This window comes from Chlorocebus sabaeus, chromosome 10, assembly GCF_047675955.1.
Source record: "Chlorocebus sabaeus isolate Y175 chromosome 10, mChlSab1.0.hap1, whole genome shotgun sequence".
NCBI classification, from domain to species: Eukaryota; Metazoa; Chordata; class Mammalia; order Primates; family Cercopithecidae; genus Chlorocebus; species Chlorocebus sabaeus.
In genome coordinates, this window is record NC_132913.1 from 129,044,093 (window position 1) to 129,059,720 (window position 15,628).

Consider the following 15,628-nt stretch of genomic DNA (forward strand, 5'->3'; position numbering starts at 1 on the left):
GCCATTTGTAGGCCTTTTTTGGAGAAATGTCTGTTCAGATCCTTTGCCTACCTTTTATTTTATTCACAATTTGCTAGGAACTCTTAAAACCCAAAAGTAAAAGACAACTTGTTGAGTTTTAAGGGTTCTTTATATTCTGAATGCTATAGACTTTTTTTTTTTTTTTTTTTTTTTTTTTTTTTTTTTTTTTTTTTTTTGAGGCGGAGTCTTGCTCTGTCACCCAGGCTGGAGTGCAGTGGCACTATCTCGGCTCACTGCAAGCTCCGCCTCCTGGGTTCACGCCATTCTCCTGCCTCAGCCTCCCGAGTAGCAGGGACTACAGGCGCCTGCCACCACGCCCGGCTAATTTTTTTTTTTTTTGTATTTTTAGTAGAGATGGGGTTTCACCATGTTAGCCAGGATGGTCTCGATCTCCTGACCTCGTGATCCACCCATCTCGGCCTCCCAAAGTGCTGGGATTACAGGCTTGAGCCACCGCGCCCGGCCAATATAGACCTTTATCAGACTATGATTTGCAAACATTTTCTCCCATTGTGTGGGTTGTCCTTTCACTTTCTTGATGGTGGCCTTCATTTACAACATGAAAGGTTTTAATTTATCTATTTTTTTCTTTAGTTGCTTGTGTGTTAGATGTTATATCTAAGAAACTATTGTCAGCCAAGTGTAGTGGTACACACCTGTAGTCCTAGCTACTCGGGAGGCTAAGGTAGGAGCATTGCTTGATGCTTTGCTCAAGCAAAGTTCAAGGTTGCAGTAAGCTATGATCCCACCACTGCACTTTAGCCTGGACAACAGAGTGAGACCCTGTCTCAGAAAAAAAGGAATTACTGCGAGTACTGCCACCTGCCCAGTGCAGCCTTGGGGCAGGGCTGGTGGGGTCGACCTGTGCTGCTGCAGTGCAGGACTCAGAGCACCCTGGCCCAGCACCCGGCAGCATGTCCAAATGGGTCTGGCTCAGCGTTGGCGGCACCTACTTCCTCACCACCCAGCAGATGCTGTGCCAGGACCTGAAATACTTCCTGTACTGCTTATACCAGGCTAACCCCGACAAGGATGAAACTGTTGCCTATTTAATGGTCAGAGACCCCACCTATTTCGGGCCTGTGCTGAGCTACCTGAGACATGGCATGCTGGTGATTAACAAAGATCTTGCGGAGGAAAGAGTGTTGGAGAAAGCAGAATTTTACAATATCACCTCATTAATAAAACTTGTAAAGGATAAAATTAGAGAACAAGAGAACAAAACATCACAGGTGCCCATGAAGCATGTGTACCACGTACTTCAGTGCCAGGAGGAGGAACTCACACAGATGGTGTCCACCATGTCCGACAGTCGGAAGTTTGAACAACTGGTTAGCATTGGCTCCTCTTACAACTATGGAAATGAAGATCAGTCCAAGTTCCTCTATGTGATGTCCAAGGAACTTCACAACACCCCATACAGTATGGCCAGTGAACCCAGCAAGAAGACCAAGATTTTGCAAGAACAAGGTTCAAGGATGTGAGGGACACAGTATGAAAAAATGATTTACTCTTTCCCAAGATGCAATGAACTACCATGCCCAGGAAGCTTGGCTGCGAGAAGGAACCTGCTTTTGATCATTTTTCTAGAGATCTGTGTGTGAATCCTTTTTTGCCTCTGAGGTGGGTGGTGAGAGACAGGTCCAGCTGTCCAAGGCCAGGTGTCCCCAAGGGGAGGAGCATGGCAGCCAGGTGGGTGCTGTCTCTTGAGGGGGGCTAGAGACTGAGACAGATGCTCCCAGTGAGCCCACTCAATCCCTGAAGATCATGTAAAGGACAGAGTTCTTGGTGCTACACAGTCTGTAAAAGCAGCCTGGGCTTCACTGGCAGGAAGTGGCCACAGCGTCATCGGCGTCCAGCAGGTCATGGCCTCTGGTCTGGCTGCCAGGCCCTAGACTCAGTCGGGAGCTCTGCCTCCCAGGTGGGATCGCTGGTTGCTCTCAGCCTCACAGAGCTCCTGACGAAGGCGGCTTCTGTGTCATCACTACTTCCTGGCACCGTTTCGAGGACAGGCCTCTTTCCGACACAGGCTATGATCCTGCCTGACTCAGTCCGGGACAGTCAAGGCTTTTCAATTTGTGTTTTCTAGGCAAGAGAACTTTATGCCCCTTTTCAGTGTGGATAGACTCCCCAGGGTTTATACTCTGGAAATGCCCACAAGGATTGCTGCGTTGAGACTGATGTGTTCAACCCGTTATCATGAGGTAGCAGTGTTGCCTTGTCCCCCACTCTGCCGGCTCATGGGGGAGCTGGTGCCTGTCAGTGCCATGTCACACCTGGCATAGAGGTTGGGCTGGAGGCCTGTCTGCTGGCTTCTGGAGCTGAAGGTCTGGGTCACGGTGAAAATTTGGGATGTTTATGGAGCATCACAAATGCCTTTCTCTCACCACTCTGTCATTTTCTTTGTATAACTGTGCAGCCTTTCTGGGATGTTTGGGACTTCAGTCGACCTTCATGGGCTCCACCCAACATGACATGGGAGCTGATGGGATTCTTTTAGAAACCACTGCCCACATCCTTTGAAAACAGACCTTTCTCAGCTGGTTGTGGGGACCTGTCAGAGTCTGGGGACCTGGAATGCAGGGCAGGCTCCAAGCTCTTTGTTTCTGGAACTCCAGCTTCCCAAGGAGCACTGTGCAGACTGACCGCCAGCTGCCCATGTGCAGGTCAGAGGCTCTGACACTGTCTGGTTTCCAGTGCTTCTGGAGACTTCTTGCCTAGGCCTCATCTTCTTCTTTGCCAATAACCTGATTAACCAAGTTCTCGAGCATTAGGAATTAGCACCTCCTTTTTGTAAGGTCTCTTGTATGCTGTTAAATGTTTGGCTTAGACAATTTATAAAAGCCTTTCTAGAGGGCAGACTTAGCCATGGGATGACCCTGTCCTCCCTAGCAGAGCTCAGGAGGAAGGCAACCACTGTGGGCCCTCAGGGTGTACTCTCTAGGTAGCTGCTGGCCCCTTTAGCATTGTTTGATTTTTGACTTTGATATAATAGATAGGCTTGTGGGGTTTTTTTAATTTAAAGATATTAAGATTTAATTCACTAAAATCACTAAGATTTAATTCACTAAAATTTGGGTATAGTATTTTATCAGCTTACAGTTTAATGCCTAAGTTTCCCCTGAAAATAGCAAACAAAATTGTGTATTTATTAAAAAAAGAAATGAAAAAAAGAAAGAAAGCCTAACCCAGGGTATGAAGATTTACCCTTGTGTTTCTTTTCTTTTTTTTTTTTTTTTTTTGAGACAGAGTCTCGCTCTGTTACCCGGGCTGGAGTGCAGTGGCCAGATCTCAGCTCACTGCAAGCTCCGCCTCCCGGGTTCACGCCATTCTCCTGCCTCAGCCTCCCGAGTAGCTGGGACTACAGGCGCCCACCACCTCGCCCGGCTAGTTTTTGTATTTTTTAGTAGAGACGGGGTTTCACCGTGTTAGCCAGGATGGTCTCGATCTCCTGACCTCATGATCCGCCCGTCTCGGCCTCCCAAAGTGCTGGGATTACAGGCTTGAGCCACCGTGCCCGGCCGTTTCTTTTCTTCTAATAGTTTTATGTTTTACCTCTTTCATTTAGATCTTTGATCCATTTTGGGTTAGTTTTTGTGTGTACTGGAACATAGGAGTCCAACTTTATTATTTTGCATGTGGATGTCCAGTTTTCCTGGCACCATTTATTGAATTGTCTGTCTTTTAATCCTTGTAGAAGATCAGTGGGGGCTAGGCATAGTGGCTTAAGCCTGTATTCCTAGCACTTTGGGAGGCCATGGCAGAAGGATCACTTGAAGCCAGGAGATTGAGACTAGCCTGGGCAACATACTGATACCCTGTATCTACCAAAAAAAAAGAAAAAAAATTTGCCTGGCATGGTGGCACACACCTATGGTCCCAGCTTCCCCTGAGGCTGAGGCAGGTGGATCCCTTGAGCCTAGAAGGTCAAGGCTACAGTGAGCTGTGATCACACCACTGCACTCCAGCCTGGGTAACAGAGTGAGACCCTGTCTCAGAAACAAAAACAAATAAATCAATGAACTGTAAACATGGATTTATTTCTGGACTCTTGATTCTATCCCATGATCTATATGTCTATTGGGCCAGTTACTTTCTGTCACTAGTGCTTTTTGCTTTGAACTCAATACTCAACATAAAAAATTGTTTTAAAAATTATATGGAGATGTTTCCTGTCTCAGCACACACATGTGCATTGAAGCATGTATATGAATCATGTTCTGTGTTAGCTTTGTTAGAAGAAGGTATTGAAAATGTGGAACTGCAAGCTTGGAGAAATGAATTAGCCTGGAATACACAGGAAACTTTCCTTCCCCACTTCAGGAGTCTGGGCTTTGATCGGGTGCTAGGACCACCACTCTTTTGTTTCTCTCCTTGGCTGCATAGCGTTGAGCTGTTGCTGCTGGCTGGGAACTCCTGGAAGTAGGGCTCATGTTACATACCATTATTTCTCCTAGTAATCTCTGTGCAGGGTCTTATAGATGGTGGCCCAGGGAACTGTCACTGGGTCTTATAGATGGTGGCCCAGGGAACTGTCGCTGAAAAGACAATTGAGAGTAGCTACATAGGACAGTGGCAAAGGTGTAGGCTCTTGAGCCATGCATCAAACTCAGTCTCCCCACACTTCCTGTGTGTCCTGGGCAGGCTGCACCGCCTCTCTGAGGCAGGAGGTCTTGAGGATAAATAAGGAATCTATGTCGGCTGCTCAGCCCTGGGCCTTGCATGAAGTAGATGCTGTGCAAATTCAAATAATAATTTGTTATTATTAGTCAAAATCTCTAAAGTCATGTCTGTATAGCCCAGAGTTTCTTGTCTTCCTGAGTTAAATATGTGTGTCAGTCAGGAGACAGAAACCATGCCAGTTATTTGAGCAGAGGATGTAACAGCAAGGATTGTTAACCAGGTATAAAGTTGATGAGGTGCCAAAGGGTAAAAAGAACTGTGAAGTGTCAGGGAGGTGGCACAACTGTGAGCCACAGGTACTACCCTAGGGCTGGGGAACAAATTTGACAGCTTGGTCAAAGGCCCATCGCACTGAGCCTCACAACTGGCAGCGGGGCCAGTGCATGGTGGAGAAGGCGCCCCGTGGGTCTGGGACGTACATCCTGTGCGGGGGCTCTGGAGAGGGGGCTGCTGCTCAGCCAGTGCTGGGGTCTCTGAGTGTGATGCTGCTGCCTGTGGCTGGAAGGAACTGCCACTCCCAGGGCCAAGCAATTGCCAGCAGCTCACAGGGACCTCAGCGTGTGGTCTCCAGGGCTCCCTGTCATGCCCCTGTGGCCTCTCAGAGTAGGGCTGGGAGGCAGGTTTGGAGTGAGAGCCACAAGCTTAGTTACCAACCTCATCCAGTTACACAAATGCATCCATATGACCACCTTCCTCATTGTGTGGGGTGGACGTTTCTGTTTGGGCTGGTTTTTCATCCTACATGTCTGTGAGGATTATCTGTGTAGTGTGCTCCTCCTTGCACCTTCACGCAGTATGTTGGGGCTGCTCATACTAGCGGGCCCCTGACACATTCTCTGGACACCTGCTGCTCCTCCTGTTTGTCTGAAAGGAACAGACGGTGGAAGGGCTCCAGAGCAGTCCAGGTTAGGAATTCGAGGGGCTCCCAGGACTCTCGCTTACCCTATCTGCACAGGTGTCTGACGCTGGCAGGATTCTTTTTTCTTATTTAATGCCCTGTGGGGAGGGGCTAATTTGAATACCTAGGAGAACCCTCCTTTCCTCCTTCCATTCTCAAACCTGCTCCTGTCCAGTTTTTTCAAAGCGGATCTCAGACGACATCTTTGTGGCAGAACCCTCCAGCAGCTTCTCCTCAGCAAGAACAATACCCCGGGCTCTACCTCTTGGTTGTGTCAGGGCTCCAGGGCTCCTAGTCCAGGGCAGGTGCTCAGCAGATGATTTGAAGACTGAATTTGTTGGCACCAAGACAGGACCTAGTGATTATGGGCACTGCTGAGGGTAGAGGAGCCCCATTGGGAGGCCCCACTAGAGGACCCTCATTGGGAGGAGCCAGAGGAGCACAAGCGGCCACAAGGCTATTCCTGACCCTCAGCCCGGCTAGTGCACATCCGCCAGCTGCCCTCAGCCAGCTCAAAGGAGACTGTCTCTGTCTTTCAGGAGTTCATCCGTGAGGGCTGCCTTCACAAGCTCACCAAGAAGGGCCTGCAGCAGAGGATGTTCTTTCTGGTAGGTTTTCTCCCCACTCAAGCTGTGCTTCCCCCCCAAGAGGGATGGGCAGCAGTTCTGTTAGGGATACCACGTGCAGTGGCAGTCCCTTGGCCTCTGTGTAGTTTAGCACTTGGAGGCTTTGGTCCAGGTGGGTAGTGTTGAAGTCAGACGAGGCCAGGGGAAGGTCACAGAGTGGGAAGAAGCAGAAAACAGCTTCTCCACCCACCCCGGGGCCAGCCTCCCTCCTCATTCCAGGTTCTGAGCACCTGACTATGGGACAAACAGAAGCCAAAAGGTTGTAAAGTCCACATACATGTGGCTGCAAGAAGGTGCTACTGACTGCCCAATGTCCAGTCGGGACAGGCTCACTGTTGGCCCAGAAGCCCCTCCCAGCATGTCCTTGTTCCTACTAGTTAGTGGGTTCCAGCCTGAACCATGTGGATGAGGAGGTAACTGAGTCAGCACCAGCCAGAATTCCTTACTGCCTCCAGCTTCTCAGCCAAGCTAGCTGGGAGCCGACCCAGCAGATGTACTGGTTCCTGTGGCCACTTCCTGCCTCTGGTCAAAAATGACCAAATGAATGAATAAAAGTCCCCTTTTTGCCAGAAATCTCCAGCAAGCCGAATAGATCTGATGTCCACATGATGAGCAGCCAGAGTCTAAGTTGGTCTGACTATTAAGACCCTTGTTTGTGAAGTTCATGGATGTAAAGCTTGCTACTTCTCAGTTCTCAGACATGTTGCTGTACACAAGCAAAGGAGTCGCAGGGACTAGCCACTTCCGGATCCGGGGCCTCCTTCCCCTCCGAGGCATGCTGGTGAGTGGTCTTGCACCCTGCCTGGGGTTTCCACGTGGTGCTGGGCTGGGCCCCACCCACCTCTCTCCTGCAGAGGTGAATCCTAACCCAGCAGCACTGAGAGCAGCACCTGCTGAGTATTTGGCCGCACTGGGAGCAGCACCTGCTGGGCATTCCTTGTTGGTTGTCTCTGTCCCCCATGGTCATTGTTCTTATTGATGCTCAAAGTGCCCTGTCTCTAGTCCATCGTTCCCTTCTAGGAAAACCTGGACTCAGCCTGTGGTCTCTGTCAGCACCTGGCAGGACAAGGCCTGCTCCCTGCAAGCTTAGAGTCAGCCTCTGCAGCAGCATCTTCCTCAGGCTGTGTGACATCCACACCAGCCCTCTGTCCCACATAGGCACATGCCTGGGATGGGAGCAAAGATTCCTCATTTTAGCGTGATCCAGTTCATTAACTTTGTCCTTTGTGGTTGGCTTCTTGTGTTCGATGGAAATACTGTTCTCAGGTCATGGGGAGACTTTCATGCAGCTCTAGAGGCTCTGTCCACTTGCCCTGAGTGTGTCCCTGCACTAGGCCTGGAACAGTACAGACGGGTAGCCAAGGATGTGCCATCGGTCCAGGACACCTCATCACAGTGACTGTCTCTCCCCATGGCTCTGCCAGGCCTCCTGCCTAGGGTGCCATGGACCTAGGGGCTCTAATCCCCAACTCTGCCCTATCCCTTTTGGCTTATTTGCCTTGACTACAATGCTAAAGTAGTCCTCCCTCCCTCTTCGTGGTCCTCCCTCTCAGTGATGCTCCCTCCCTGAGATCCTCCCTTGTAATCTTCCCTCCCTGGGGTCCTCCCTCCCTCCCTGAGGTCCTTCTTCACTCCCTGTGGTCTTCCCTCTCTGGTATCTTCCCTCCCTATGGTCCTCCCTCCCTGGGGTCCTCCTTTCCTAGGATCTTCCCTCCCTAGAGTCCTCCTTCCCTCCTTGGGATCTTCCCTCCCTTGGCTCCTTCCTCCCTCCCTGAGGTCCTCCCTCACTCCCTGTGATCTTCCCTTCCTGGGATCTTCCCTCCCTCTCTGGGATCTTCCTTCCCTGGGGTCCTCCCTTGCTCCCTGTAGTCCTCCCTCCCTGGGATATTCCCTCCCTGGAGTCCTCCTTCCCTAGGATCATCCCTTCCTGGGGTCCTACCTTGCTCCCTGTGGTCCTCCCTTCCTGGGATATTCCCTCCCTGTGGTCCTCCCTTCCTGGGATTTTCCCTCCCTGTGGTCTTCCTCCCCCAGGGCCCTCCCCCAGTAGGGTCCTCCTTCCCTGAGGTCCTGCCTCCCTGGGATCCTTCCTCCCTAGAGTCCTTCCTTTACTAGTGGGGTCCTCCCTCCCTGGGGTCCTCTTTCCCTGTTCTTTCTTCAGGGGTTTTGTCCACTCTCATCCCTCTGCACTGCCTCCTCCTGACAGTGAGCACCAAAACCCTCAGGGAAGTGTTTGTAAATTTTTTTTTCTTTTTCTTTTTTTTTTTTTTTTTTTGAGAGGAGTCTCGCTCTATAGCCACTGGAGTGCAGTGGCGCAATCTCGGCTCACTGCAAGCTCTGCCTCCTGGGTTCACGCCATTCTCCTGACTCAGCCTCCTGAGTAGCTGGGACTACAGGCGCCGCCACCACGCCTAGCTAATTTTTTTGTATTTTTAGTAGAGACGGGGTTTCACTGTGTTAGCCAGGGTGGTCTTGATCTCCTGACCTCGTGATCCGCCTGCCTCGGCCTCCCAAAGTGCTGGGATTACAGGCGTGAGCCACCCCACCCGGCCAAGTGTTTGTAAAATGTAATTCCACTTTTCAGGCAAGAGGAGGTCAGATTGAATTAGCTCATCTGCCACCACTGGAAGCAGACCCCATTGGTTTTAAAGTATACTTTTAAAAATTACACCTTTATTATAGAAAAAATAATTGAAAATATAAGATAGAAATCACTCATCACTGACCAGGTGCGGTGGCTCACACCTGTAATGCCAGCACTTTAGGAGGTCAAGATGGTAGGATCGCTTGAAGCTGAGAGTTTGAGACCTGCCTGGGAAACATGGCGAAGCCAAATCTCTAAAAATCTTTTTTTTTTTTTAAATTAGCCAGGCATAGTGGTGTATGCCTGTAGTCCCAGCTACTTGGGAGGCTGAGGTGGGAGAATCACTTAAGCCCAGGAGGTCAAGGCTGTAGTGAGCTGTGATTGCACCACTGCACTCCAGTCCCAGTGACAGAGTGAGACCTTGTCTCAAAGAAAAAAAAAAAACCCACAGGAAAAAAAAAAGAACTCCCTCATAATTGTACCGCTCAGCAGTGATGGCTGTAGGCATCTGCTGCACAGCTGCCATCACCCACAAGCTGTTTTGTCAGGGCACTGATTTTCCTTTCCTTTCATGGCAGCCCCAGTTCACTTAACTAGTCACCTGTCATTGGATGCTTGGCTGTGGCTGGTTGTTGAGGACTGTAACATTTTTGGGTCTCTGTCTTTCTGCACATCCTTAATTATGTCCTTCAGATCAATTCCAAAATGTAGATTTGTCTGAGCAAAGGTGTTTACGGCCTTGGGCACTCCTGCTAAACTGCTTTTGGAGCACCTGTGCCAGCTGACTTGCCCACCGGCAGGAGCTAGGTCTAAACATGCATCTTTCCCTCCACCATGGAAAGTGCTAGACACCCATCTCTCTTACTCTTCCCAAGTGGGTAAGGCGAGCAGCCCCATCAAGCAGCCCCGTCGTCTCACTTTTCGTCCCTGTGGACTGTCAGGGAGGCCAGCCTGGTCCCTGTGTCCTGGCATTCCGTGCTTTTTCTCTTGGGAATCACTCAGCTTGCTGGTCACTCTGGTCTCCATTGGTCTGTGAGTTTTTTGTGCATATTAGTGAAATATTTATATGGTAAAAATGCTCACCAACCCTATTAAGTCACAAATTATTTTCTCAGTTAGTAACTGCCTTTTTACTTTGCTTGCAATTTGGTTTTACCTTGTAGAATTTAAACTCCATCTTGATGGGTTGTGTTTCTCTTACTCTAGAATGGCATCTGGCACATATAGGGAACCCAGCAAATGCTTGTTGAAGGTGTGAATTGAAACAGACGCTCCTCAACTTACGATAGGGTTATGTCCTGATAAACCCATTATAAGAGGAAAATATCATAGTCAAAAATGCATTTAACAGGGCACAGTTGCTCACGCCTGTAATCCCAGCACTTTGGGAGGCTGAGGTGGGCGAACCACCTGAGGTCAGGAGTTTGAGACCAGCCTGGCCAACATGGCGAAACCCTGTCTCTACTAAAAAGACAAAAATTAGTCAGGTGTGGTGGTGGGCACCCGTAGTCCCAGCTACTCGGGAGGCTGAGCACAAGAATCACTTGAACCCGGGAGGCGGAGGTTGCAGTGAGCCAAGGTCACGCCACTGCGCTCTAGCCTGGGTGACAGAGCAAGACTCTGCCTCAAATAAAAAAAAGAAAAGAAAAGAAATGAAAATGCATTTAATACACTTAACCTATCTGATATCATAGGTTAGTCTAGCCTACTCCTTTTTTTTTTTTTTTTTTTTTTTTTGAGGTAGAGTCTCACTCTGTTGCCCAGGCTGGAGTGCCGTGGTGCCATCTTGGCTCACTGCAAGCTCCGCCTCCCGGGTTTACGCCATTCTCCTGCCTCAGCCTCCCGAGTAACTGGGACTACAGGCACCCACCACCACTCCTGGCTAATTTTTTGTATTTTTTAGTAGAGACGGGGTTTCACCGTGTTAGCCAGGATGGTCTCAATCTCCTGACCTTGTGATCCGCCCACTTCCGCCTCCCAAAGTGCTGGGATTACAGGCGTGAGCCACCGCGCCCGGCCAGCCTAGCCTACTTTAAATGTGCTCAGAACATACATTAGCTTACAGTTGGGTAAAATCATCTAACATGAAGCCTGTTTTGTAACAAAGTGTTGAATATCTCACATAATTTATTGAATACCATACTGGAAGTGAAAAACAGAATGGTTGTATGGGCACTTGAAGTTCAGTTTCTACTGAATGCTTATCACTTTCACACCATCATAAAGTTGAAAAATCAGGGCCTATCAGGGTCAGCTCTGGCTGTCTTTTCCTTGAGGGTTTCTATCCTTTGTATGGGCTCAGGAAGTTCTTCCCCATGCCAATATTATATTAGCAACTTTTTATGGTTTCATTTTTCTCATTTAATTAATCTCCCTAGAATTTGTTTTTTGTTTTTTGGGTTTTTGTTTTGTTTTGTTTTTGGTTTTGAGATGGAGTCTCGCTCTGTTGCCCAGGCTGGAGTGCAGTGGTGTGATCTCGGCTCACTGCAAGCTCTGCCTCCCGGGTTCACGCCATTCTCCCGCCTCAGCCTCCCGAGTAGCTGGGACTACAGGTGGCAAATTTTTTGTATTTTTAGTAGAGATGGGGTTTCACCATAGTAGCCAGGATGGTCTCGATCTCCTGACCTTGTGATCTGCCCGCCTCAGCCTCCCAAAGTGCTGGGATTACAGTTGTGAGCCACCGTGCCCAGCCTAGAATTTGTTTTGATAGATATTAGATTGGGATGTAACATTTCTCCCCATTATTTGTTGAATCCTTCATTTTCTCAGTGATGTCAAAGACTCTTTATCAAATGGAAGCCTTTGTCTTTGCACTCGTTCTTTCTGGGCGTTCTGCTCCATTCCTGTCTGCCCAGCATCTGTCCACTCTCTCTAGGAGAGTTAGTGGTGTCATATGAGATAGTCACTGTTTGGGTGAACACATTCCATCCCTTATTCTGCCTCCTTTTAAAAAAATGTTCTTTGCTATTCTCAAGCATTTAATTCTTCCAAGTAATCTTTTAAGTCATTGGACAAATTCCTTCCAAAAACACCGTGGAGATTTCAGTTGAAATTGCAATAAATTTTTGTGTTAACTTAGGGGAAGACTGACATCTGGACAATGTTTTGCCTGCCCTTGCTTATGCTGATTCAGATTTTTGATGTCCAGTGAGAGGCTTGGTTGGTGTATCAGGCTCTGCACAGGGAAGCTGTCCATTCTGTGGAGTTGTTGGTAACTGGCTGGTCCTGGGGACAGAGAACTGGCCCTTGTTCCTGACTGTTAAGGGGAGGATGATGGCTCTTGGCTTGAAAAGATCATCTTTATCATGTTAACACAGTTTCCTTCTGTTTCTAAGAGGTATTATCAGAAATAACACCTTGGATTTTGGCAAAGGCATTTTCAGCATGTAGAGAATTGATCTCCCTTTTTCTCTCTGACTTCTGATAGGATGAATGTTATCAATCAGCTTTCTGATGCCAAACCATCCTTGCATTCCCAAAACAACCTTACTTGATCATGGGACAATTCCTTGTGTGTGCTTTTAGATTAGATTTGGTAATATTTTATTTTGGAATTATTTCATCTAACCACTTATAATTAAAATTAATCCCCAGTGGGTTTTCTTTGAATCTAGCTCTGTTAGGTTTTGGTCTTTGGTTCATAAATGAATTGTCCAACTCCCTTTTGGATAATGAAAATGCTCAATGTTTTTTCCTTTGCTTGATTTTCAGCTAATAGTGCTGGACCCCCCGGTGAGTATTTGGGTGCCCTCTGGCCCATGGCTCACTCCCTGGGGTGCAGCTGCCATGGCGCAAGGATGCCAGTGTCCTCCTTGGCCTCTTGTAGAGTCTGTGTGCACTTGGACAGCACTGGGCTTCCAAGCCCCACCTAGCATTGCCAGCAGTCACCTTGTGTCCTGCTCAGGCTTAGGCTGTCAGTTCCTTCTTGGCCACAAGATTTGGACCTTTTCTCTCACCCACAGGTGGAAGAAAGTGAGAATGAGTGGTCTGTTCCACACTGTTTCACCATCTACGCGGCTCAGAAAACAATCGTGGTGGCAGCCAGGTAAGGGTCTTCCATATCTCCATCCTGAGCAGCCCTGGATGGAGGGGTGGGGACTTCCTTGCCATGAGCCTCTGAGTCCTCTGAGCTGTGAAGGGCCATGGAGCCTCATGGGGTTGTGCCCCCTTTGACTCTGAGCTCTGCTTCCAAGTTATGCAACCAAAGGAGCAGCCTTGCCCTTGTCAGGGGCAGGGCTGCTTGCTGACCCTGACAACATCCCACAAGTGGCAGACTCCAGTGCTGTGGAGCTGCCTCTGCCCTCTGCCCTCTGGTTCATAGTGCCTCCAAAGACGGGGTGGGTGAGTGGGCAGGCTCCTGTGGTCTCCCAGGGCACAGGTGCTTCCCCAGCCCTCACATCAAGAAGTGCCAGCAGCTAGTGGTGAAAGCCCCAGCAGGGCAGCTTACACCCAGCCCAGCCAAACATCGCCTCCCAGGCCCAGTGTGGTATAGACTCGCGTGAGACAGACCAGGCTATGGCACAGAAGCAAGTGGAAACAGCTCCCTCCTCCCCAAATAAGATCAACAGAAGGATGACACTGAGCTCATTTGGTGGCCGGGATGCAGGGACCCCTGCAAGGTCACCAGCACCACACTGTGCTCTGTGAGGAGTCTCAGCTCTGACTCTGCAGCGCCCTGGCCAGCATCAGAGGGTACAGGGCACTCAATTCCTACCAGGAAATGTTCACTTAATCATGAACCAGGGCTACTCTTGCATTTCAGCATCAGAGATGTAGAGAACACTGTTTCAGGAACAGACACCCCTGCAGACCCCCGTTCTAAGACCGGAGCCCTGCCTTGGCTCCCCCAACCCTGTCACAGCACGCTGGGGGTCAGGCTGATGCAGGGCCCTCCCAGCTCTCCTCCCTGCTGTTCTCGCTGGAAGGGACACGTTTCCCAGTCCTCTCCAGCCATCAGGCAGGACAAAGCAGAAGGTGGGAGAACAGGTGACGTGAAGGCTCGCCCTCCCCTGAGGGCTGGGGCCCTACACAAAGGAGAACAGAGCCACTGAGCCTCGCCTTCCCCTCCTCCCCGCAGCACTCGGCTGGAGAAAGAGAAGTGGATGCTGGACCTGAACAACGCGATCCAAGCAGCCAAGAGTGGCGGTGACACGGCCCCTGCACTGCCAGGCAGCACCATGTGCACTCGTCCCCCCAGTGAGTACTGGCCACGACCCCCCAGGAGACCTCCACTACACCTAAGGAGGCTTTTTCTGGAAGTCGTTTGCCTTGGTCCCCATTGGTCCGCTAAGCTCCCACACAAGCCCCTTCCACAAGGAATGTTCCAGGCTACGCCTCATGCCTGGGTGGGAAGAGGGGTTAATCGGGCTGCTCTGGCAGAAGCACCTGTGGTTTTGCTCTCAGCCAGCAGCTGGCCTAGCACCAAGGGCTCCCCATTTCCTCAGGGCCACCCGAGAGGAACCCAAGGGGTGGAAGTATCTGGCAAGCAGAGGCCACAGGGGGTCCCCCCTGAGACACTGACTTCTCCCCAGGATCCCCCAACGAGGTATCTCTGGAACAGGAGTCAGAAGATGACGCTTGGGGTGCCCGCAGCTCCCTAGAGGGGCATGGCCAGCATCGGGCCAACACCACAATGCATGTGTGCTGGTACCGGAACACCAGCGTGTCCAGGGCAGACCACAGTGCAGCTGTTGAGGTACGACCATGTGAGCACCGCCTCAGTGCATCTGGAAGCTTCCCAGCCCTCTCTGCACTTGGTTGCTGAGGAGGGGACCTCAGGAGGGTACCAACAGGCAGGCTTGGTCCCAGAGAGCTGCCTCTTACTCTCCCCTTGGTAGAAGGTGGTATGGGAAGTCCCCCTCATCCAGTCAAACCCTCTTTGAAAGGGTGTTTCAGGTCTGGTGTCTCTGATGAAGTCCAGCAGGCAGGGCATGTCCTCAGGGTCTGGAGCTGGTGTGGAGCTGAGAAAAGCCCTCCTAGACATATCCTCCTGCAGCCCCCACTCCCAGCGCCTCTGAAACCCTTCACCTTGGGCTTGGAGCTTGAGGCTCTGCCCAGGCACCCTGCCATAGAGGGTGGTCCGCCCTATCCCACTGCATGGGCCCCGTCTGCCATTGTGGGTCGCCAGGTTCCTCAGCCTGGTGCCCCCGCACCCTTCCCTAAGTCTGCTTTCTTACTCCACCCAGAGCTCTTGTCCTTCTTGCTGTTTCCCCAGAATTCCCCCCCAGCCACAATCTGCTGGGCAGGGGTTCAGGAGCTACCCCAGCCCAAGCCTCTCCCCTGATGACCCTGGGTAGGTCAGGGTGCAGCAGGTCCCTGACATGAGCCCGCCAGCTTGTGGCCAGCCCAGGACACCTGAGATCTGAGCAGGGTCCTAGCCAGGCCGCCCCCACCATCTTAGACAGAGTGCAACCCCTGAGCACCGCCCTGAAGGCGGGAGGCTCATGTGAGCCCCGTGAGCCCAGCCACTCCAGCGCCAAAGCCATGCCTAATCCTCGCAAAACAGATGCCACACGCTTAGGGATGGGGCTGCAGTGGGGCATCTTGTGTGTGCCTTTACTTGCCTCTCCCCCACCCATCATTTTAAAGAACCTTCCAGACTTGGCTCAATGCACTATCTCTTAAGGTGTCTTCTCTCTGCTTGCTGTTGGATGGGTTTGTGGATGATTGGTTACTGAATGCTAACTTTATTATGCACAGGGAAAAGGAATTCATTTTACTTGGTGCCTGGAATGTCACTCTAGGTTTTTAACATGCTTCTGTTGGATTTAAGTACTGATAAAGCTGCTGTCCATAGCAGTCCAGAGGTAAAATCAAGGC

General features: G+C 50.4%; 1 protein-coding gene and 1 pseudogene across 6 annotated transcripts in view; both read left to right on the forward strand.

The window, feature by feature from the left end:
• FARP2 (FERM, ARH/RhoGEF and pleckstrin domain protein 2) overlaps window positions 1-15,628 on the forward strand; it is a 149,351-nt gene that overhangs the window by 132,194 nt on the left and 1,529 nt on the right. For 4 of the 6 annotated variants that reach the window (XM_007966995.3, XM_007966994.3, XM_007966996.3 and 1 more), the window contains exons 20-24: window positions 6,142-6,210; window positions 6,920-7,009; window positions 12,772-12,854; window positions 13,887-14,005; window positions 14,341-14,504. In XM_007966995.3, the coding sequence (XP_007965186.2) occupies window positions 6,142-6,210; window positions 6,920-7,009; window positions 12,772-12,854; window positions 13,887-14,005; window positions 14,341-14,504 (525 nt within the window). Of the gene's footprint in view, window positions 1-6,141; window positions 6,211-6,919; window positions 7,010-12,771; window positions 12,855-13,886; window positions 14,006-14,340; window positions 14,505-15,508; window positions 15,610-15,628 lie in introns of those variants that run through there. The other 2 variants (XM_073020232.1, XM_038000597.2) reach the window with 2 other exon arrangements.
• On the forward strand, window positions 598-3,205 carry LOC103218242 (BTB/POZ domain-containing protein KCTD5 pseudogene; annotated as a pseudogene).